Source organism: Pteropus medius, unplaced genomic scaffold (assembly GCF_902729225.1).
Source record: "Pteropus medius unplaced genomic scaffold, Ma_sr-lr_union100, whole genome shotgun sequence".
Classification (NCBI taxonomy): Eukaryota; Metazoa; Chordata; class Mammalia; order Chiroptera; family Pteropodidae; genus Pteropus; species Pteropus medius.
Window position 1 is genome coordinate 43,020,145 of NW_024354875.1, and position 24,935 is coordinate 43,045,079.

The 24,935-nt window shown below is 36.0% G+C and overlaps 1 protein-coding gene across 2 annotated transcripts; it reads right to left on the reverse strand.

Moving 5' to 3' along the window:
• Positions 1 to 472: 472 nt before the first annotated feature.
• On the reverse strand, positions 473 to 13,378 carry ZNF639 (zinc finger protein 639). Of its 2 annotated transcripts, none has more exons than XM_039855581.1 (6): positions 13,240 to 13,378; positions 9,881 to 9,952; positions 9,176 to 9,244; positions 8,039 to 8,149; positions 7,234 to 7,368; positions 473 to 7,091 (listed from the first exon to the last, which is right to left on the reverse strand). In XM_039855581.1, the coding sequence occupies exons 3-6, from the start codon at positions 9,231 to 9,233 to the stop codon at positions 5,938 to 5,940; spliced, it is 1,458 nt and encodes a 485-aa protein (XP_039711515.1). In that variant the 5' UTR covers positions 9,234 to 9,244; positions 9,881 to 9,952; positions 13,240 to 13,378; the 3' UTR covers positions 473 to 5,937. The 2 variants fall into 2 exon arrangements, with proteins under 2 accessions (XP_039711515.1, XP_039711514.1); XM_039855580.1 differs by lacking the exon at positions 13,240 to 13,378 and adding an exon at positions 13,013 to 13,155.
• Positions 13,379 to 24,935: the final 11,557 nt, after the last annotated feature.

The following is a 24,935-nucleotide window of genomic DNA, read 5'->3' on the forward strand; positions in this document are numbered from 1 at the left end:
ATACTACTTTATATCCCTCAGATTTGCAGAAAATTAAAAAGTTGTATGAAATTGTTGATAAGGTTGTAGGGAATCATGATATGCTGATGGAAGTATAAACTTTAGCTGTTCTTTTTAACATTTTGGAAGTATTTAATCACAAGTATACCAAAAACAAAACAACAACAAAAAAGCCTTCCCCTCAACAACCAAAAACCCAAAACACTTCAACACATACAAGAATGTTTATGGTAGCATTGTGCATTAAGCAAATACTTAAAAACAAAAGACACTCAATTTGATATCTAACTGAATTGGAGTTCAGAAAGGTGACAGAAAGTTTCCTGCCCTGTATGGTAATTCTCTTGAGGACAAGAACCATAGTTTATCTATGTAACCCCGAGTAAATGGCTTGATAGTAGATATTCCATAGCTGTTAAATCGAAGAGTAGTAAAATAGAAATTTTTAAGGAGTTGCAGAGAGTCCATGGAGTATTTGAGAAAAATTTAATAATATTACATCTATTGTTCATGGGTACAGTCACACGATTTATAGTTAGTGAACAGGGATTAGAAATCAAAGTCTTATATGATCTGGTCCAGGGCTCTCTAATATGTCATTCTCTCTCTTCAGGTATCTGATATATTACATGAAAAAAAAAATGGCACATTTTAACTTTTTCTAAAGAAAATTCTTAGAAAAGTGTTGGGGAGTTAGCAGTCCTGTTTGTGCTAGCTTAAAAGTTTAACTAATGTTAGAGAACCATTTTTCTAAGCTATAAACAAGTTCAGATCAGAATTTTGTATTCTCAAATTTCAGTCATTCATGTATCACCTACTCATTTTTTTCATGTCCATGTATCATTATTATTTACTTCATGTTTTTCTTTAAATCAGGATGCTTTTTTCTTAAAACATTCATTTTGTCCTAAGTAAAAATATTCATGAATCACATTTGATGTACTAGTTAAATTTTACAACGTGGAATTTACAACCATGAAAATAAAATATATTGTACACTTTATGAGTCTGGATTAGATGATCTCTGAGGTACCCTCCAGGCTAACATTCTGTCATTCTAGGTTAGTTTCTCTACTTTAGCATTTTAGTTGTTCACTAAAGAACATTGGATTAGTGCCATAAGGAACTTAACCATACTCTTGTAACCATAAAGAATTATTTAAAAAGATCTGTGCAATGATATTCTGCTTAAAAGACACATTGAAATTTATAAATTCAGCACAAACTATTAGACAAGAATACATAAAATATTTACAAGGTATAAAAGCAAGCGATATGGTATGTAGTGTGAAGACAGTAACTTATTTTAACACAGTTCAAAGAAGAGAAGGAAGAATTAGAGAAAAATCCATTCTCATCTTGTTAACTGGGAAGACTTAATCTTTGAGACTTTCTGAAAACCCACGTAAAGTGAGGAAGAGTTGCAAAGATGAGGGTAATCAGCCACAGAATATAGTTTGAAGAAAATGTTTTATAAACATGAATAATGCCATAGAGGTAACCCTAAATAAAATGAACAGGGTAGATAGGAAAACAGAATTCAATAGTCTCAATTTCTGCCAACCAAAATTTAGAACAGCATGGTGAATGGCCATTAGGCAAGGATTAAAAAAGAAAAAAATAATTACCTACCAGAAATCACATTTGATAGGTATGTTTCCAATTCCTGATCTCAGCTTACTCTGAAGAGTAAGGGCAAAAGTATCAATTATTTCCAATTGTAATGTTTTTCAGCAGTGGATACCATCAGGATATTAAAAACTAGAAAACTGGGGTTTCATTCAAAAGATACTTTTCATTAAATTTTTCAGGATATAATTCATTCAGTTCAATATTTTTAGCAAGAAAAAAAGATTATCCAGGTTATATTCATTTGCTTATTTAAAACCAAAAATAAATAATAAACTTTTAAAGGTTGTAATAACAAAATATCTTTTAAAAGCTGTTGAAATAACCATCTCTCTTAAGGTATGGGATTAGACTAGTAGATAATACAATATTCTTATTTAGCAATGTGAGAAAATTGTTGTTTTTAGAATGAAGAAATTACTTTTCAGAAATGTGATTTATTTTGGGTTCAGGTAGGGTTATTAAGGAGAATGAACTTAATAAAAAGTTGTGGTGATTCACGCTTTAAAATGGGAAGTCTTTATGGAGAAAACTATTTTTAAATCTCTAGTAGGAAGCAGACTCCAAACAACTCTAATTAGGCTTCTAAAAGTTTGTTTTTAAACTTACAAACTGAACATATAACTTCATATAAACATGTAAATTACATGTGACAACTTTTAGCTTTGTGAATTTATATTTTACACCACAAATGTACATATTTTTTCACTTAGGTTTTAATGTCTTAAAAGATTAATTTATGTAAAGCTAGACCAATACAAGAAGTGTATGTAAGTCCATAAACTCAAAGCTGTGAATAAAAATTCTCCTGTAGATACTCTGTATCGTCAGTCATCAGAACTGAAAGTTACAGGCAAAGTTACCCCCAAATTTTATTTTTAATTAATAGGCATGAGACTGTTACTTGTCGGGTAACCTAACCAAATTTACTTCTTCATTAACATTTGGCCTTAACTATTTATTTTCACTTAAATTCTTAATAAGTATTGAGTTTTTTGGTAAGCCAATCCGCTTCCCAAGAGGATTGTGGCCATTTGATTTTATTAGTTTTTTCAAATTTACGTAACTTAGTGTTTTTTAGGCATTAATATTCCTTTAAAATTAATCACAGTAGTTTGAGAATTACATTAAACTAGTTGCATAATGTAGTAAGATTGAGGAAATAAATTAAGGTTTATGGTAAAGTGCCAGGAATTAAGAAATTCAATGCTTTGTAAACCAGATTTAAAAATTAGGAATAGTGTTAATCTATTGGAAGAAAACAGCCTAAGTATACTTTATCTTCCCACAATTCAGCAATCACTTAACAACCTGCTACAGGCCCAGTGAAACTGAGCAACTGGTTAATATGTCATGATATACATTCAGAGAAATCTAAGACAGGCGATTTAAAATGGTTAAACTGGCAAATTTACAAGTAGGAAGAGAGGCTAGTGAGTAGTACACAATCACTTTGAAATTTTAGGGAATTTCAAATTCCCCAAATACAAGGGAAATGCTTTGGAATTTCAAAAGTAATAACTCATTGCAAGATGAAGATAAAGCAAGGAAAGAAAACTCATCAGCACTGTTTACTGCTGCCAAGAATTCTATTGTAGTGCAAATAAACATCACTATCAGTTGGTTTCTCACACTTGAATCATGGTTCAAGTCACAAAGTGTACAGTGGATAAGCCTGTCTTTGAGAGGGAGAAAACCGGAAGTAGTTAGAAAAATTTCCTTTTAGGTAGGTTTGTTTTTCCAAAGAAGTTTGTTAAGCTAAAAATATAGACCAGGTACCTCAGCAATTTTATAGTCAGTCAGATTTATCTGAAAGCTGAGTCAAAGCCAAAAGATTTTATTGGACAAGCTGTCAGTGGGATGTTGCCTCAAGCTGCAGATTCATCAGAAAGCACAAAATTATATTTCTAAAACTTGGATTTAATCTTTTCAGTTTCATACAGTCTGATTACTAACACTTGATGAAATGAAAGCAATTAAAATACAGAATTTTTAAAAACCCACCAAGGCATTACTTAAGTTTGTTTCCTGAAAATCAAATTCCTAGACTTGGACATATATCAAAAAAGTATAAAAACAATTACCAAGAAGGCAACTGAATGGCTAAGTTAAGTAGTCATGAAAAACATCCCAAGGACAAAGCTTAGATTTTTATGTAACATGCTGTAATGGAAACATCACTTGACTAGAAGTCAAATAACTTGGATTCACTCCTGTATGCTATAACTGTTTTGTGACCTTGACCTAATAACAACCTAAGTTTCTTTCTACGAGAAACTCAGAAACTAGAGGGCTTAGACCAGATGGTTTCTAAGGTTCTCTTCTAATTTAAACTATGATTTTAAGTCTTCTAGAAAATATTTTATCAGCCAGCCCTGCCTCGAAAGTTAATCAGATGGAATGGTAGTTTCTAGGAATACAGCTATGCATATGTGACAAAATATTAAAGATACACTGTTTGAGAGAAGTATAGAAAAATTTAGAAAACTTTAGAAAAGTTTAGAAAAATGGGTTTTTGAGTGCACTGAAGATATGACTTCCCCAGGCTGCTGTTCCACCCTGGGTCCTGCGTATGATTGCAGCCACCAGTCTGGGGTCCAGTCACCATCCCTGCTCCTTTATCACGGGCTAGCCACCATCCACACTGGCACATGCCAATCACTTCATCCTATTTCTCCTGACAGGGATTTTGCACAAATGGTTTTGGCATCGAAAGCCAGGGGGGCATTGTCAGGAACCAAGGCCTTCAGTTTACTCCTGAATAATTTTCCCCTCCTAAATACAAGTTTCTATATCTGTCATTAGTTGAGCCATTAAATGGCTAGTTTTATACAACCCCCTAAATTCTCTTAAAACATTTTTAAAGTCATCGGTCCATCTCTATATCAACTGTGTTTACTGGTAATATTTATGTGTACAAAGTAAAATAGAAAATGTTATCCATGTAAAAAAAATAGTAAAGATAAAAATGATAGGTTTTGAAAATACTTTTTCCCGCCACCATTCTCAAAATAGACTAAATTCTCATGGTATTTAAAGTGGGAAAACCATAGGTCATAAATGTTTCTTCAACTATATCAATATTCCAAAACAATATTGTTAGCTACAGTGTTCATTAAATTTAAAGCCAGTGATACACAATTCTTCTTGATACTGCTAGTTAAGAAGTTGCTTTTGTGGTTGTATCTTTCTTTCCCTCCCCCCAATTCATATGTTGAAGTCCTGGGCCCAGTAACTCAAAATATTTATCAAGTTAAAATGAGGTCATTAGGAAGAGCCCTAATTCATATCACTGATGTCCTTGTAAAATGGGGAAATTTGGAGACAGACTTGCATATGGGGAGAACACCATGTGAACATGAAAACAGCCATCTTTTAGCCAAGGAGGAAGGCTGGGAACAGATCCTTTGTTCACAGCCCTCAGAAGGAACGAACTATGCCAACATTTTGATTTTGAATTTCTAGGCTCTTGAACTGAGACAATAAAACTCTGTTGTTTAAACCACTTGGTTTGTGGTAATTCATTATGGTAGCCACAAGACACTAGCATACATTTTCACACCAGCAATCCTTTATCTCCCAGACCTTCCTAATTCTATGTTAATACATTGGTGGGTTTTCTCAGTCAATAAATGATTTGACATCATAAGTTTGGGCATCACTTTGTAGGTGCATAACTGAAAATGAAATGTGAACAGGTAAGGAGTTGTGAAATGTTATGAAAGAAAAAGACCAACAAGAAAACCAGATCTTTCTACTATAACACCGACTTTCTAGTGTTATTAAAAGAATCACACAGATAGAGAGTACAGTGATTACGCTGGAGATGATTACTAATGGGAAATGCGAAAGGATGGTCTGGGTTCTTATTAATGGGAATGTAAGTGGACTTAACTGTATTTATGTTGGATTTTAGTGCTGGTAGTGCAGCAGTTTAACGACTTCCTACATGAAAAACTGAGCTTGTCTTGAGTTTAAAGAAGTTAATAGCACCTAAGGTTACAGAAGGAAAACTAGTTTCTTTAGTACATCTGTTTCTTATTAATTCATGAAATCAGAGCACATGCAAGAAACAGGATGATAGTCACCAGGAGTCGTTCAAACTACCATGAACTCCTGTGCACTGAAAAGACCAAATTTAGGATATAATTATATACTAAAAAATGTAGCAAAGCCAAGAAAATTGGACAATTAAAAAATCTTGTTAAAGGCAATTCTCATAAATTGTTTAAAATAATCCATTTTAACGTCTCTAAAAAAGTCATATTTATTATTTTACATTAACATTATGGAAGTTAAAGAGAATAATCAAGTTGTCTCATGGACTGGAAGGTGACTTAATAATTCCCTTTCATTTCCAAACCTCATCAAGCAGTCACTACATTTATGAGGTAAGTCAGCTGAATGCTTGAAGTCTAGATGAATTTTAAGATCCTCAATTTGTCCTGTTGAATATTCACAGTATTGACATAAATAAATCCCTTCAGATAAATGTGAGTTTAAATGTTTGCAATATTCTAGCATACTTGAAAAGCCTTTCCCACAGTCATCACAAACATGAGGAAAAATTTTAGTATGTTCAATAGCAACATGCCTGTTAACATTTGTATGAAGTCTACTCCGAAAACCACATACTTGACATACAAAGAAGTTTTTACATTTGTCAAAGGTAATTTTGCTCAAAAGGCTGTACTGTCCATGTTCTCCATTGTTATACTTGTCACTTAACTCTATTAATTTACATGCATGTTCATTTACCACATGGCTATGCAAGTCTTCTGGGTCATTTGTTTCATGTTCACAGAACTGACACAAGTACTGTTCATCACAGCTGTGCTCCTGGAAATGCAGGTAGAGTTCACTGCTTGAGGAGAACTGTACATCACACTGCTCACACCAATAAAGGTGATCACTAAAATGGGTGTCTGCAATGTGCTGGCTGAGGTTCTCAAAAATTACTGTCTTATAATCACAGTATTTACAAATGTATGGGTCCTCTTCGTGCAGTTTGGCGTGTTCAATCAGAAGCATGTTGGTAGAGAAACTTTCCTTGCATACTCGACACACATTTGAATCAGTACGTTTATGCTTCAGGATCATATGCTGCTTTAAATCCGAAAAATATTTGCTGTTGAACTCACAAAGTTCACATTTATAGAGGCCACTGCTATTAGCTCTCAGTAAAGGCCATTTCTGCTGGGCAGTCACATTCAAAGCTTGGCTCTTGTCAAGAATCTTGCAAAGTTTAGCTGGTGGCTCTTCATCAGTTTGGTCTTGGAGACTCTCAGAGGAATTGTTTTCTGTCTCTATGTCATAATCTTCAGAAATTGCATGCACTTCTGCAGCAATTGGAACATCTTCAGCAGTATGAACTTCTATAGGACTCTCCTCTTGAGTCTGTTGGTTGACTGATTCAGGTGAGTCACATTCTTCATCACAAATTTCAACATCAGCAGATTTATCTGAAAAATAAAATAAGCCTATTATTACTATTACTAAAGAAGACCTATTACATAAATAACTAGCAAAACATTTATTTTATGCATTATTTCTTCATTGATCTATACACAATATGTAAATGCTATTACTTATAGTTTTCCTAACCTGTAGAAAAGGCAGTGTGGTCTAGAATTCTAAGTACAGGACTGGGAACCAGATAGTTCTGATTTCTGTTTCTGGCCTTGATTCCATCTGTAAATTTTGGCAAGTCATTTGATGTCTCTGTATCAGAATCATCATCTGTAAAAAGGATTTTGAAAAACATTAATTATTTATATTGAAGCATTAAACATTACTTATTATAACACAAGAGCACCAAATATTTTAAGTATAACTTGAATTCCAACAGAAACTAAAGACATAGTTTTTGCCATGAAAAGATGTTACATATATCAGACACAGAAAATCTGTCTAAACGAGCAAATGATTTTGCTTCCATGCCCCATTGGGACAAGAATACACTTTTTAAAGTTACTTAGGAATTTTAAGTTTAAAATACTGTTTGAATAAAGCCTTTATTCCCTCAGCCCAGACCCTTCACCTTCTGTTCTTTCTTTCTATTAGCCCTCCAGACTGAAAGGTATAGCTGAGTGGAAGGACTGTGTGTAACACTATTTTTAACCTTTCACCATAAACGCTCCCAACTCTGGGTCACTTCTGCTTTGCTGCCAATTCCTAGCCAACTAAAATAGATTTAAGAAAATGTGCTTTTTATTTATATATCCAAAATAATGTTAAAAATTAAAATTCACTTACTTGCTTTCATATAAAACTTTTGTTTTCTAACATTTAAACAAATTTAAACACTTGCTCATTTTGAAATCATAACTCGCCCACATTTTAAAATAGAGAATAAATGAAAACATAAAAGCAATTTAAATAAAAACATTTTGGAAAATATTAGATATACCTTTGTTTTCAAAATATTTTAAGTCTGGTTGTCTCATAGAACAGACACTATAACAATGATCAGAAAAAATTCCATTGAATCCATCTGCAATTCTGCTTATCCCAGAGGAATCTGAACATAAAATAAAATTTTAAAAATTTCAAGCACGGAAAATACATATACATTTAATTAGCTATTCCCTTATCTAACATATATAAATTTTCCTAGTATGTGCAGTAAACTACTACTATGTCCCTAAATTCTGATAGCTTTTATATTTTAGATCTGATATTACACTGAATTTTGAAAGAACCACAAATTATACAATATAAAATACTTTAAAGCACACAAGGATACATTTGCCTTATTGTCAGAATCTCACAAAATATAAATATGCAATTAACATGTTAACTGCAAAAAACACTGCATTAACTACCAAGAAGATCTGCTACATACTGTAGAGAAAGCATAATGCATAGGGGAAAAGGTCTGAGGACCAGTTGGGGCTTCTGAATATAGTCATTTCAAGTCTTGACTGGGAGGGGACAGTAAGTAGTAAACCAGGCTTAATTTCCTCAAATATGAAGAATGTGTAGGTTGGGTGGGCTAAGAGGAATGCCTGAGACTGGCCCAAGTTTATGTATGTGAGGTATATTATTTACAGATGACCACCAAGACCTCTCTGCCAAGTCAGCAGAGCCAATCTCAATCAAAAGATCTAAAACTTTACAATCAAAATGGAAGGTCACATTTCTGAAAGTAATGTACAAGATACATTACTGTAATGATGGAAAATATGTAAATGATATAAAATATCTTCCAACAAGTTTATAGTTAACAGTGCCTTAAGCACAAACTTGAGAAGCACACAGGCAAATCTCAAAAATGCTGGGTAAGTATACAGCTTTGGATATTTAACTTTAAACATCTATAAACCCTGAAGTTGTAAGGATTAAATACTGGCTGTAAGTTCTGATGTGTGCCTAGCACATGGTAGACAATGAAGAATATATATTCAGAGAATTTATTTGAAGTTTTCTTTTACCTAAAAGTTGACCCAGATATTGAACTCTTATCCAATGATTTATGAGAAAATAAGATGGGAATACAATTGCATGAAAATTAATCCACAGCTCAACTTGAAAATAAATCACTGACCTGAATAACGAGAAGGGTGTAAAGTCTTCCTTTTTCTTTTTTTAGGATACTCATTCATATCTTTTCAATCTAAAAATGGAAGAATTTAACAAACATGTTACAAATAACTATTATTAATACTGTTGTAAAAATTCCTTCTAACCAAAGAATTTATTGGCAGTAAGAAATGTATGTACTATGCGAAAATTTACTTCATAAGAAAAATGTTAAGAAATGCCTCTCTGTTTATATTTTGGATTTATTTTTCTGATCAAGTTCAAAAGCAGGATACCAATTTCTGTTTTGGTATTGAGGTTGAGAACTCTTTTTCAAATGCTGATGTAGTTGCGATATCTACTGAATAATTACAGTAAGTCTTATGTTTATTTTTTATAAAGAAATAAATCGAGCCTATCACGCCATATTAAGAATAAAACAGGTACATTTCTTACAATTGGGAATATTTTGAAACAGTTTTCAAGCAAAAGGTGGATATGCTTCCTTAAAAAATATTTTCCCAAATTTATACTGATCCCCTGGCTTCCAGGAAAAATACACATCATACAGAAACTCAAAATACAATTTTCAAGAAAAAATCCTTTTCTTACTTATGAGGTCACATTCAACATTCTATTGAGAACAAAACAAGTATGGCAACCATTGTGCAATTAAATTCTCGTGGACTGTTATGAAAGTGACTCATATGTTTTACCACATTCTACTTACTTGGTACAATTCTTAATATGGGACTGATGAAAAATAAATTACAGGGAAGTTTTCACAGATGGTAAAAAATGCCTGTAGGAAAAACATGACAGAAATCATATAAGCAAAAATGCAGTTCATTTCTGAGACTCAAGAATACAACGGTACCAAGATCTTTAATCAACTGGAAAGTTATATAGAATTAGTTCAAATATAATATTCTGTTGAACATACTAAATACTAAAAATTGTATATATTGACAAATATGAGTACGTATAAATGTCATTTCTTTGAAATTAATTTACCTTCTAAAGCTACATCTTGACACCAAAATAGGAATACAAATCTACATTAATTTATTCAGCCATAATGAAAGCAAATATAATGTAAGCAAACACCAAATCACAGACTTTTAACTGTTTAAGTCCTTATGGATTATTTAACAATTGAAGAATAATGGTCACTTATTGATCAGCAATTATGTATCAGGCTGTGCATTTACTTAATCCTATGAATAAGTACGATATGCAAAACTCACGACACTCTCAAAATTGTTATTTACGCTTTGGTATTGATACTGAAACTGAGGCATAGAAAAGTCAAGGGGATACTTAGTAAGTGGTAAGGTTGGGATATGAACAAATATCTAATTAATTTTAAAGCCCAAGCTTTAAAATCAAGTAATAGATTACTGTCAGAATCAGAATTACCTCTTCCATTTCAGATTACTGTTCTTTCCACTGTAGCAGTGGGAAAGTAAAGAATGTCAGAAAAAGAGCTTTTCTCTGGCTTTATATGCTGCTTTTCTTATCAACAAGATGATATACAGCAGGTAGAATTTGGCATCATTACCAAGACCATCTTATTTTTAGTGGTGAGGAACTTGAGGTGCACATACTATTTCTGTTGCTTCACTAAGTTCTGGGTATATCGTGATCACACAATAATAAGAGTGCTTTTTAGTTTCTTGATCAGCTTCCTAACCCTTATTTTATTTGATCTTCACAACAATTCTGAAATATATACAGGGGCTACTATCAAACCCACCCCAATTTTACTGATGAGGAAACAGACTCACTGAAAGTCAAGTCAACTAAGTTGGCAGAACCAGAGATCAAAAAGCATGTCTTCTAACTCCTGGGTTTTGAATAACTGCGTAAGTAAATTCTAACTGCTATTACCAACCAGTAAGTTACATCTTGCTTCCAGTTCTTATTCAGCCACCAACTGGTAGGAGGGGAAGGAAATCATCCAAAGAAACTGACAACCACGAGATTTATAAAAATCATATCAATATATATAATATCTTACCTAACAAAATAGCTCATTTCTTGAGCCCATCCCAATCAAGTGCATTCAAAAGTCAAGAAAAGCTGTTTTCATATTTATGTAATAAACTAAAATTTCAAGATTTATTCCTAACACTGCTTTTGTACACTTCCAGAATTTTTATGGCCAAAAACTTTACACTTCATGTTCTAAAGGCTCAGAGAGTATCGGCGAACACTGAAAATTGTCAGCAGAGCATATTAAAAGAAGCCTCTGACATTTCAGAATACTTTTCCAATTTTTTCAAACACAAAGGATAAAAAAGTAAAAAACAAAAACAAAAACAAAAACAAAAACAAGCATGGCACTAAAATTAATGTTGCAAGCTGGCCTGAAGTCAGAATGTCAGGCGAAAGGAATAGGATCATCTTGGTCAGAAAAGATCTGACACCTACTTGGTGCTGAGCAATAACCAAATGCTTATCAGATCTCCTTTCCACAAGATGGTAAAATGCCCACTGGAGGCCAGAAATGCTAACCATTCGTCATTTCAGCAAATGCTTTTATGCATTTTGTACACATAACTGCCCCGATGAAGAAGTTTGGCTCTTTACTCAGAGATGTCATTTGCTCACTGCTTCTCTCATGGGTAAGATTCTGAATCACATACAGTTTATCACTCAGTCCCCCTCCCTCACTTAAAAACACATTACAGATGTATACATGTCACTGCAGAAAAAAATAGGAAAAAATTTTTTAATTAATTAAATTACGTAGAATTCATTCACCCAGATAAACCAGTTAACATTTGAGAGTACACACATCTAGATATTTTCCTATGCCAAGGTATGCATATACATTCTACATTTACAAAAATGAGATGACACACAAAACATTTATTTTTAAAAAGCAAGTTACAAAATACATGCCAGCATCTTTACACCTGTTTTTCAACAATAAGAATATTATGCACAAAACAGACTACACATAATAGGCAGTCAGCACTTACATCAAATAGAATAAGCTTTTTTTAAGGCCTTTCATGCAATGTAAATATTCTTTCTAATGGGTATAAAAGCATTTACAATAAAAAGCTATATTTTTATACTAAAGTTTTAGAAGCAGTCTTTTTCACCCCTTTTAAAATAAGTATATGTTTCCCTGATGAAAAAATGTAAACACAAAAATGTTTCAGGAGAGCTTGAACTAGAATCCACTTAAATGTCCAACAACTTATTGTCAGTCCTTGCTGAAGTACAAATCTTTAGCTCTTTGCAGAGATAAATGCTTCAAATCACTCATATGCCTAAGTTGTACCAAAAACAAAACCAAAAGGGGTCTAGAAGCACCCTAAAGAGTGGCTTAGACTACAGCGGGAGACACGAGTGCCTGGACCCACGCCTGCTGGCTACGGCTGCGGCTCGAGCGCGGGGATGCGCTGCGGGAGGGTCACCATGCCTCCTGGCGGGGCCGGAGGGCCAGCGTGGCACCGACAGGCCTCTGGAGCCCAGACGCCGCGGGACATGCTCATCCGTGGGACAGGCAGAAGTCGCCCGACTCTAGCCGCCTCACCCTAGCGCCACGCACGGCCACAGCTAGGCCTGGCGACTAGCGGAGACTCCCAAGCCCTGACACTAAAGCGCCATAAGGAAAAAAGCAGCAGGGGCCGGGAAGACCCCGGGCGACGGCGTCCTCCGCAGGGTATGGAACTGCCTTCGGGATGGGGGAGGGGACCGCCATCCCGCCATAAAACCAAGGCAGCGTTTCGCTTTAAAAGACGCCGTCCTCAATTTCCTGCCCGCTCCCGTTGGAAGCTGCGCCCGCATGCCCGCGGTCCGCGCAGCAGCCCAGCGCCCGGCCGGCCCGCCCCCGCCTCACACTCACCAGGTCCCCGGGGCCCGCCCGGCCAGCCCGAGCGCAGCTCCGCGGCGGCAGCGGCCGAGGCGCCCGAGCGCCGGCGGAGGGGCCGCGCAGCCCCAGCCTCGGGCTCCCGGCGGCGCCGCTCTGGACCTCGCGCTCCCGGGCACGCCGCCGGGCAGGCCCCGCTCCCTCCCGCGCGCCCCACGCCTTGCCCGCCAGGCCCCAGGCCCAAGATCCGCGACCACACTCACCACCTCGCTCCGCGCCTGCGCCGCGCACCTCGGGGGCCTGCAGGGGGTGGGGGTGGGGAGGTGACGAGGTGAGAGTGGAGGCAGGGGAGAGGACAGCGCGGCCTCGCCGCACACCCGCCCTGGGACGGACCACCAGCCTCTAGCCCCGGGGGTGGCCCGGCGGCTCGCGCCCCCTGCTGGCACCTCTGCGCCGCTGCAGGCGCCTTACGCGCGCGGTCTCGCTCCTCGCGAGCCGAGAGGGTGATTCCACCCCCTAGAACGGCTCCAGGCGGGCGGCGGAGGGAATTTGCCCCCGTGCGCTCCCGGCCCTTCCTCCTGCTCCCGAAGAAGTAGAAGCTCAGCGCGCCAGCCGCCCCCGCTTCCCACCCGGCTCCTCTAGGGGACGAGCGAGAATGGTTTTGCACGGGATGGGCCAGGCATATGGCATTTCGAACCTCTACGAGTGGCAGCAGCCAGCTGGGGACAACGAAAAGGGCAACAACTGCGTCATGGTTTTACTGATGTTCGCCAAAGAACTACGCAGGGCTGGGATCCAGTCCATGGGGCAGGAGGGCGACACTTGAAGATCGTGAGTTATTTTTAGGCTACAGGTGGTTTCCTTGACTCAAGAAATCTTGGTGAGATTAATGCGAATTTATAGGGGCTTGGATTAGATGATTTATTTCCCTTTCCAACCTTGAGTTTCTATGAGCAGATGTAGCGAGGATTAAATTAAATAAGCATAAACAAACTTGTGAACACAGGCTTACAAGTTTAAAAAATGAAGATCTCTAAGAGTGGTCATAGGTTTAATCTTTTTGACGAGTTGAGGATAGTCCCAATTTACAAATTAGAAAAAGACTAGGTCTTGCTCGTTTTTGTAGCCACGGCACCGGGTTCAAGTGATTGTTAAGTGGATGAATAATTCCCATGTGGATTATCACGTGCCCAAAGTCACTTGGATAGTCAAGGCAGCGATCCTTGCCTTTTTATCCATGTGCTTTTTCTGATTACCACATGCTTACCAGCCGTTGTGTGGTAATAATCAAAGACCTTACTCCGGTCCCATCAACTGTCTCCCAGGAGATAAAGCCATATATATATTTTATTTGATTACTAGCTTCTTCAAGTATATGGCCTATCGGTTAGACATTTACATAGTTTATGAAATGAAAGCCATGTTTAAAGAAACCCTAGTTGGCGAGGCTCAACTTTTATGACCTAAGTTTTGTGTGTGCTGCTCAGCCCAAATAAACGAATGTTTACGAACGCCTGCGTTGCCTAAATAAAGTACAAAGAGATTTAGTGGCGTTTTATCCTAGTATAGTAGTACCTGGCACAGAATAGGGAATCCATGCATGTTTGTTGAATTTATAAAGAACGATATGTATTGCTCTCTCTTGGCTGGTTCGGCTGTTTCCCAATCTGATACAGTGGAAGCCACAAGGGGGTGATATGGGACCATTTTAAGTTACAGTTTTGCTCACCCTGCTTTGTGCCAAACAAAATCTTCACATTCTAGGCTGAAGTTTTATTCCAAACATGCATTTCGTAGTGAAAGCCCCGCCCCCCGTCCCCCCGCCCCGTGTATTACTTAAACAAACAAACCCACACTATTTGCACTTACCCAACAAAGTAAATAAAAGATTCACAATATTTACATGTCTAACATAATCACAAATCGAAAGCAAAGTGAGATTCTTGGATTGGCTGGAGTACGTGTCCAGTTTCATTTTTATATCTCCCTTTTCCTCTCCTTCCACTTGAGGGTGGTGGCTGCAAGGATAAAATCCTCAAGAGTACCAAATTCTAGAGTTTGTTATATTCTGTTATAACTTTGGAGGAATGTTGAAGCATCATTCTTCCAACTTATTGCCACATTTTGTAGCATAGCTTAATTTCTTCCTGATTGGTAAAAGGATTCATGTTTATCATATAATGGAGACAATAAAAATATATGAAGGACGAAAGAAAAATTTATCATAATCCCACACCCCAGAGCTAACCATGGTAACATTTTGCTCAATATCATTCTCTTATTTTTATTTCTATATCCATATAGAATTTTTTTTTGAAATTAGGATATTATTGTTTCTTATTTTGTAACAGCTTCCCCCTGCCCCTGTTTTATATAGCCAGAATGTTCTTTGCTATTAATGTTATCAGCACCTTGGGATTCAAATATTAGTGATCATACAGTTAAATAGTGGATGATTAAGTTGTTTCCATCTTAAAACAATGTTCCACTAATTCGGTAAGTAAAATACAGCATCCCATTTTAATTTGTATGTCTTGTTTTTTATGAACTGGAATATTTTCTCATGTGTTTATTGGCCATTTGTATTTCTTTTGTGAATTTGCAGTTTGTCTTTTGCCCATTTTCCTACAGACTGTTCATATATTCTTTAAAATTAAACTTTTTAGCTTTTTTCTTGAGATATGTTACATATATTTCTTTCTAGTTTTTTGTTTTTTAATTTTGTTAGTGGCACAAACATTTTCAATTGTCGTGAAAGCAAGTTTATGAATATTTTCCTTTATAAGTTCTATTATTGGCCTTATGCTGAAATAATCTTTTCTTCTGTCCATATCTGGTTGCATTTTTTACTTTAACTTTTTAATCTGAAATTTATTTTGGGGTATGAGAAGAGGAAAAGTCTCTATTTGTCTGTCATAATCCTTTTCTCTTATTTCTCTTCATTTGTATAACAGCTGGAAATTAAATTTGTAATAACAAATTAGCTTGATGCTCAAGTAACTTCCTAGTATTGGTTTTCAAACTTTAGCTCTATCAGAATCATTGGGAGATCTTGTCAAAATATAGATTTCTCTGCTCTATCTCTAAAGTTTCTAATTGGATAGGTTTTGGGCTGGAGCCTGAACAGCTGCATTTCTAACAAGTTCTCAGGTGATGCTGATGCTGCCGGCTCAGGATCACACTTTGAAAATCACTATCCTAAGGCTTTCTGTACCCACACTAGCCAAAAAGGACTTCTCACTATTCCACAGATAATCTCTGGCTCTTTCTCATCTGTGTGTTTCAGCACGTTTCTTCCACCTGCAATCCCTTTTCTTTGTTTCTGTCTATAAGATAAAACTCATAATTATCTCTCCTATGAAATCTTTGATTTTCCCTCAGCAGTGATCTCTGATCACTCTTTAAAGATTTCACAGTATTTGGTACAGTAGGTCCACTTCTCACCAGAGGTGCATTTACTGTGAAGGTACTGAAGCTTAAGCTTCAAGTTCCCTTGACTGCATGAACCTCTTCCAAGATGAGGTACTTAATTCTGTATTTATAATTTTATATTCTTTTTCTTAATATGGTCCCTTCAATTTGCATAAGCTTCTGTCCTCACAAAATTTGGCTCCACCCCTGTTTATTCTATTGTCTCTCCACCAGCTCCAAATTCTGATGTTATTATATTCAAATCTGCTCCATCTCCTTGCTTAGCATGGTGTCTTGCATAGAGCCTTATTCATTTTTTTAAGTAAAATATTTATTGCATGTCTACCTTATGTCCACTGAACTAGGTACGGTGTAAGCAAGATAGACATGGTCCTTGCTCTGCTGGTCTTCATAGTAGGCTAGACAAGATAGGCAATTAAACAGCACTAGCACATGACAACTAAACTTACATAAGGTAAGTAAGGTGTGTTATGGAAGCACATGACAGGCAGCCTAGCTTGGTCTAAGGAGGATGGGGCAGGTAAAGAATCTAGGTATGCATCTTGTTGAATGAATTGATAAACTCTTTACTGACCACCTAGCCCGCTGACACTGGTGCAGACCTGACTAGTGATGCACTTCTGACTCAGATATGAGGCAGCTGCCTGCCGTAGTTTCAAGTCAGAGACCTCACATCCCGAACAGAGATACCTGGGCTCCATAATTCTAAGCCAACTACACAGCAGAGGTCCTCCAAGCAGCTAGCCCAGTATTTTCAAAACCATCAAGTCCAGATCTAGCCAGTGAATTTACTGAGACATTTTGCTTTCTTAAAATGAAACAGAGATCTTTTAGCTTACTCCATTTCTCCTTCCCTGAATCTCATCTCTGAGAGCCTACCTAGACGTTATGCTGGATCAAGTTCTCTGTGAGGCTATACAACTTTTTCACTCGGTACTCAATTTTTGTTTGCTATTAGTCTTTTTTTTTTTTTTTTAACTGAATGAACAAATGAATGAATGAATAAAATCTGACTAGACTTATTAGGTATTAATAATGATACTTTCTATAGTATTTGTAAGGCATTTTTCATTTTCTAGAGTACTTACTTTACAGCATCTGGGAATGAAGGTCAAGTGTTTTATCCATTTGATAGATTTAAACTCAGACACGTGTACCCGTGAAGATCTGAAGCCTGAATCATATCAGGAGAGATTGAGATTAATTGATGACAAAAAGGAAGCATATCCCCAGTAAATAGGTATATTTGTTATCCCTAGGAAGAAAACTCATTGATTGTTTAGGTCTGTGGTAGGCATTATTCCCTGTCCTGTTTGAAGTTAGGAAGAGCCATGTGACTTGCTTCAGTCATTAAAATGTCGGTAGAAGTGTCATTTGTTACTTCTAGGTGGAGGCATTTCATTTCCAGTGCTCTCTTCTCTAGCCCTCCCTTCCTTTGTCTGGAGAGCTATCAAGACCCATAGCAGACATGAGACAGAAAGAAAAACACCTTTGTTGTGTTGATACGCTTTTGCAGTTGTTTGTTATTGAAGAATCATTAATTCTTCAATAATCACTGACTGATATAAGGGCTAAGTTCATACATTCCTTCATCCAAGGTCTGAGGCTAAAAAACAATCTTTAAAATCTATTTTCCATTATGTGTTTAAATTCAGTTATTTATTCACTTAACAAGCATTTATTAAAACCTACTATTTACAAGCTAACTGTGATAGCCACTATGCAGGGGACAATACGAAAATATGTTTTTAGTTACTTCTATGGCAGTCCTATCAGGCCACACTGAAAATCTATGGAATTTTGTTAGAACTGTAATTTTCTTGGAGTATTTTCATGTAGCAGTTCTCATATCTTACACCAAGTGGTGCCACATACTCAATGGTAACCATGGGAGCTACTTTTTTTTTTTTTTACAGTTTATTTATTTTTATTATGGTGAGATCAATTAACGAAATCCAGTAAATTTCAGGTGTACAATTCAACAGTAAGGCATATCTATATATTGCAATGTGTGTTCATTGTCCATAGTTTTAGAGTGTTTACCTTTTCCAAACTTTGACTAGCACAAACTGAGGAGTGTTGCTTTTCCTGTTGTTGGCAATGGGAGTCAAAAACCAGAAAGTCATTGTGGGTGAAAGTAACATCACAGGGTGATCTGATTGTAAATTCCTAACTGGGTAGGTCATGGTGGGTAGTCACATCCCAGGCCTATAACATTTTAAGAAAAAGCTTATCTTTGCCTTAAGCAGGCTCCTTCCATTGTTAATATACATCTAGATTAACATACCTTTGAAATAAACCATATTCACCCTCAAGAGAACACATCTTAACTAGCCTATAATCCAGTCTCTGCTTTGCCTCCCCCACCTCCATGTAATCTTTCTTATGTTCCCTCAATTTCAAATGCATAAAAGAAACTGCAAAACTGTTATTCTCCTGAGCATTTGAATTTGAGACCTTCCTCCCTGGCATATCGTCAGTTTGGCTCAAATAAACTCTTATAAAAATTCTCTACAGGTTTGGATGTTTCTTATGTAGATATCGTAATTATTTGTAATGCTTAATAATCACAATAAAAGTGGATGGATGGGTACTCTTTGGTGTGTTCCCAGTAGACTGTATGCTTTGTGAAGGTAAGCAATGAGTCTGCTTTGTTGACTGCTAATCTCCAAAGCCTAGCACAGTGCTGACCCAGAGAAATCACCTAATATTTATTGCATGAATGAAGGACAAAAGGAAATGATGTATGAAATTAGTACCACAGTGTAAATATTTGTACCATTTTAGTTCATTTTGTGTGTTCAAAGAATATTTAATAGTGAAGATTTATTTGGTAGGCATTCTTTCTCATTTTTATTCCCCACTCTCCAAATATATTTTGAAGTGTGAAATCTATTTTGAAATAGGACAATTGATGTGGAGTCTAAAGGGGAAGGGTAATATCAAAAAAGCTTAGCTTAGTTATCCTTTGAGCTACAGCATTTTCAGGTATTTTGAAACCACTAAGAAAAGAAAAAAAGGATTTAAGGAGGAACATCATAAGGAATGCAGGTCTTGATTTTTCTGCTCTTCACAGATGTGACATCTCTTTGTTTAAGGATTTTAAAATGAATTATGTATCATTGATTTGCTCATAAAAATGAGGTTTGGTATATTCACAAGGTAGTTTATTTGGACAATAATCTCACTAAATTTATTGTTTCAAATTTTAATCTGCATGCCTTTTGGGTATTTTTCATGGCTTTCATAAACTTTTTCAAACACACACAAGAATAGGGAAAATATAAGTGAACCTTCATATACTTATCACTCCAATAATTATCAAGCCATACCTTGTTTTCTTTCTTGTTAATTTTTTCCTTTTCCTCTCTCACCCATCTTCCTTCCTTCCTTTTTTCTTTTCCTCCTTTTTCTCAAGTATTTTAAGAAAATCCCAGGTCATTTTACTCTTACATACTTCTCTATAAAATATGGATTTTTTTTTAATGAACACAGTTTCATATTCACACCTAACAAAAAGAACATTAATTCCTTAATACCATCAGAGACACAAATTTCTGTATCACACTTTTTTTTTTCATTTGGTTTGTTCATAAGATCAAACAAAGCTCATAATCAAACCTACTTTTCGTGTCTTTATAGTCTCAATTAAGCTGGAAAAACTCCTCCCAGCTTCTTTTATATGATTGATTTGTGGAAGATGAATTTACATTTTTTACTTTCAAATGTTTTAAATTGTGTTACAAACACAACTCCAAAGATACACACTTTAAGGAATCTGATATCTTTTAGTCTTTGCTACTTTACAAAAAGCAGGTGGAGTCTCAAAACAAAACAACCAGCTTTATCTTTGTAAAGGTTAAACAAAACCAAGATAGATTGTTGAACTGAGACTTCCAGATCCCTATCTAGCATATATCTTAACTTCTTTCTTATGAACTAAATCCTGATTAAACTGGAGAATAAAATGTGTCTAACTTTAAAACTATGTTTTCTAAACCTCCCTTGAAGATAAGGGTGATGTTAAGACGCAGCTCTGTCCAAGGAGGTGTAGGGAGAGGTGGTTGTGAGGGTTCCGTTTTTTTGACTCCCATGCCAATAACACGAAAGCTATGCTACTGCTGTGCTAGTCAAAGTTTGGGAAAGGTAAACTTTCTGGATCATTAAAAGCAGCTCTCGTGGTTACCACTGAGTACGCGGCACTGCTCGTGTAAGACGTAGAGGTGCGCCTTCCAAAAGTAGAGGTAAAACAGTTCACCGAGGAAGAAACAGAGATGGCCCTTTAACGTATGGAATAAAAAATGCCCGGGTTAAGTCATAGTAACATAAATTCAAATTAAAACTATCCCCAGCTATCATTTCTCACTGTCAGATTGGCATAAATTAAAAAACCTGACAACAATCTCTTTTGGAGAGGTTGCAGAGAAATGAGTAATTTCTTGAATGCAAGTGATGCAACTGTTGGGGGAAGATTTGGACAATACTAGCAAAATTACAGATGAATTTACCATTCAGTTGATAAAGCTCAGAGATATTGTGGGTTTGGTTCCAGACCACCACAAGAAAGTAAATATCACAGTGGAGTAGCATGAATTTCTTGGCTTCCCAGTGCATACCAAAGTTGGGTTATACTATACTGTAGTCTATTAAGTGTGCAATAGCATTATGTCTACAAAACAATGTACATAACTCAATTTAAAAATACTCTATTGCTAGAAAATGGTAACTATTATCTGACTTCAACAAGTTGTGACCTTTTTGCTCATCGAGCATCTTGTCTTGGTGTTGATGAAAATGCAGTATTTGTGAAGCACAATAAAGTGAAGCACAATAAATGAGGTATGCTTATATCCAGAAAAAGTGAAATCACTATTTTGAAGAGATATCTGCACTCCTATATTCATTGCAGTGTTATTTATAATAGTCAAGGCATGGAAACAACTTAAGTGTCCATCCATAGATGAATGGATAAAGAAGTAGCATATATGTGTGAAATATTAATTATTCAGCCATAAATAAAAAGAAGGAAATCCTGCAATTTTCAACAACATGGATGAACTTCCCCCTATGATTTCTTCTAGAAGTTTTATGGTTTCAGGTCTTACATTTAAGTTTTAATCTATTTTTAGTTAATTTTGTGAGTGATATAAGTTAAGGGTCCAGTTTGTCTTTTACATGTGGATACCCAGTTTTCCCACCACCATTTATTAAAGAGACTATCTTTTCTCTAAAGAGTATTCTTAGCAACCTTGTCAAATATTAGTTAACTTTGAATGCATTTGTTTATTTCTGGGCTCTTGACTGTGTTCCATTAGTTTATGAGTCTGTTTTTATACCAGTACATACCATTTTGATTACCATAGCTTTGTAATGTAGTGTGAAACCAGGAAGTCTAATGCCTTCAAGTTTGTTCTCTCTGAAGATTGCTTTGGCTATTTGGGGTCTTTTGTGGTTTTACACAAATTTTAGGATTGCTTTTTCTATTTCTGTTAAAAAAATGCCATTGGAATTTTGATAGTGGTTGCATTGACTATATTATATATAGAGATGGCTTTGAGCAGCATGGACATTTTAACAATATTAATTCTTTTGATCCATGAACATGGGATACTTTTCCATTTACTTGTGTCTTCTTCAATTCCTTTCATCAACGTCTTATAGTTTTCAATGTACAGATCTTTCACTTCCTTGGTTAAATTTATTCCTATGTATTTTATTATTTTTAATGCTATTGTAAATGGAATTGTTTTATTTGTTTTTCAGGTAGTTCATTGTTTATTGGAGATCTTTTTTTTTTTTTAATGTGTACATTTATAGGTAGACTTTCCTCTTTGAATTGCTGTTATTGAATTATAGTTTCATACCATTGTGGTTGGGAAAGATACTTGATATAATTTCTCTTTTTGAATTTGTTGAGACTTGTTTTGTGGTCTAATATATGATCCATCCTAAAAAATGTTTCACGTGCACTTAGAAAGAATGTATATTCTGCTGCTGTTGGATTAAATATTCTGTATACATCTGTTAGGTTCATGTGATCTATGGTGTTCAAATATACTATTTCCGTATAATTTCTCTGTCTAGATCTATTCATTGTTTAGAATGGGGTATTAAAGTCCCCAAGTGTTACCATTTTGCTGTTTATTTCTCATTTTAGTTCCATTAGTATTTGCTTTATATGTTTCCCCTGCTATCTAAAAGTAGAGTTCTTTTTGTAAGCTGAAATGGCATAAAGCAAAGAGTATCCCCTACTTTCTGAAAGTTTGTGTTATGCCACTTCACTTTTACGAGAGATCTACATTAGTACCTGTTTTCACTAACTGAAATAAATCCAAGGAGGATTTTTAAGCTTTTGCAAAAAAAAGCCATTACTTCAATAAGGTATATTTAGGTCCTCCAATGTTAGGTCCACAAATATTTGCAATTGTTATATCTCCTTGACAAATTGAACCCTTTATAGTTATGTAATGACCATCTTTGTGTCTTTTGATTATTTTTAGCTTAAAGTCTATTTGAGCTAAAGTCTATTCCTGTTTTCTTTTGGTTATCATTTGCGTGGAATATCCTTTCCATCTCCTCACTCTCAACCTGTGTGTGTCCTTAAAGCTAAAGTGAATCTCTTATAGGTAGCATATCATTGTTTTTCATTTTTTTTAAGTCTATTCATTTATTCTATGTCTTTTGATTAGAGTATTTAATCGATTTATGTTTAAGGTAATTATTGATAGGTAAGGACTTACTATTTCTATTTTGTTAATTGTTTTCTGACTGTTTTTTAGAACATCTGTTCCTTACTCCCTCTCTTGCTGTCTTCCATTGTGATGTGATGAGTTTTTATGGTTGTATGCTTTGACTCATTTATCATAATCTTTTGTGTATCTACGAAGATTTTTCCTTTGAGGTTACTCTGAAGCTCAAAACATGTAAAACATCATATAGTTATCACATCGTATTTTTAGCTAATAACAATATTTATTGATTGCATATCATGTGCTGTCATTTATGGTACTCACTGGAGAATACAAAGTGGAATAAAAGAAAGCCCATACCGTGACGACCTGATTGTCTTTTGCGTTGGACAAATGTTACCTGGGCTTGGGAGTGTGGGGTGTGAAGTGATTCTTGGAAGATTAGTAAGAATCAGCCATGTGACAAAGAAGGAGAAGATTGTTGTCCAGAGGGAATGCATATACAAAGGAAAAGAGAAACACACAAACATGATTTTTGTATTCCTGGAAGAAATGGTTAAAATTGAAGTTGGATGTGTTTTTAGACTGGGAAAATGGACAAGGACCAGGTCTGGAAGGGTTTTGTTTGTCTTACTAAGGAGCTTAGACTTTATTCTGTAGTGAATAGAAAGCCATTGATAAGCAGTGGCATAGCCATCAGATTTTCAACTTAATGGTGACTTCTAGCAACAACAGTATGGATGTCTCTTTGAAGGTGAAGAGGAGAATTAGAAGCATTGCATTTTTCTAGGTGACAGATGATAAAGACTTTGAAACAGGGCAGTTGTGTTAAGGACAGAGGAACAGGAAGTATTTAGGAGGTAAAATTGTCAGAACTTGGTGATAATAGAATGTTTGGAGGTGAGGAAGTGGGAATGGTATAGAATGAATTCCCAGGGTTTGGCTTGTGTGACTGATTAAGAAGTAGATTAATCGGCATAGGGAATGCACGAGGGGAGCAAGTCTGGTGGCAAGAGAGGATGATTAGGTTTTGTCTTGTTGAATTTAACATACAATTAGGATTTCGTAGGCAGGTCTAAGACTTTGTAGAAGGACTGGGTCTGGGGATATACATACATATATAGTCAGCATTCAAATGTCATGGCTTATATGCCTAGCATGGGAGATGCTATGTCAGATTTAATCATTCACCGATTCCTATTCCAGTGTATTTTCTGCTATTAACACTGACAGGAACCTGTTGCAAGTGATAGACATCCAATTTAAACAATCTTAGGCAATAGAATATTGGTTCACAATAACCAGGAAGGAGCAAATACAAGTTGTGGCAACCTGAGAAGTGGGGGGAGGGGGGATCAACAATATTTTAGAAGCTGGATGTAGATACATAAGAGTTAACTAACTTAGCAGACCGTAGAAACCTGAATTCTGTCAACATTCTCCAGTCAGAGATCATCAGGAACACACCTGGAGTTAAACAAAGTTATGTTTACTTAGTTTTCTGATTTTAGTATATGTGCTGCTGAAGTGAGCACTTACTTAGTTTTCTGAAGCAATGGAGAACACACCCCCGAGGAATCTTGGAAGCATTCCAATAAAGGAGAACTGAGAAGGAATTCTTATAGGGTTGGGTTTGTGTTGCATGATTCTACGAAGGGATCAGGGAAGTGGGTTATCATCTGTAGATGGGATATGTTGAGAAATGGGGGAATTTCAGCAATTGTATATCTCAAATCATTTTTGGGGGGAGACTGAAGGAACCAAACCAGGCTGGGGATGTTATTGATAACAAAGCAGCAATCACTTAAAAGACTATTAGTCATTTTTTGCAACTGTGA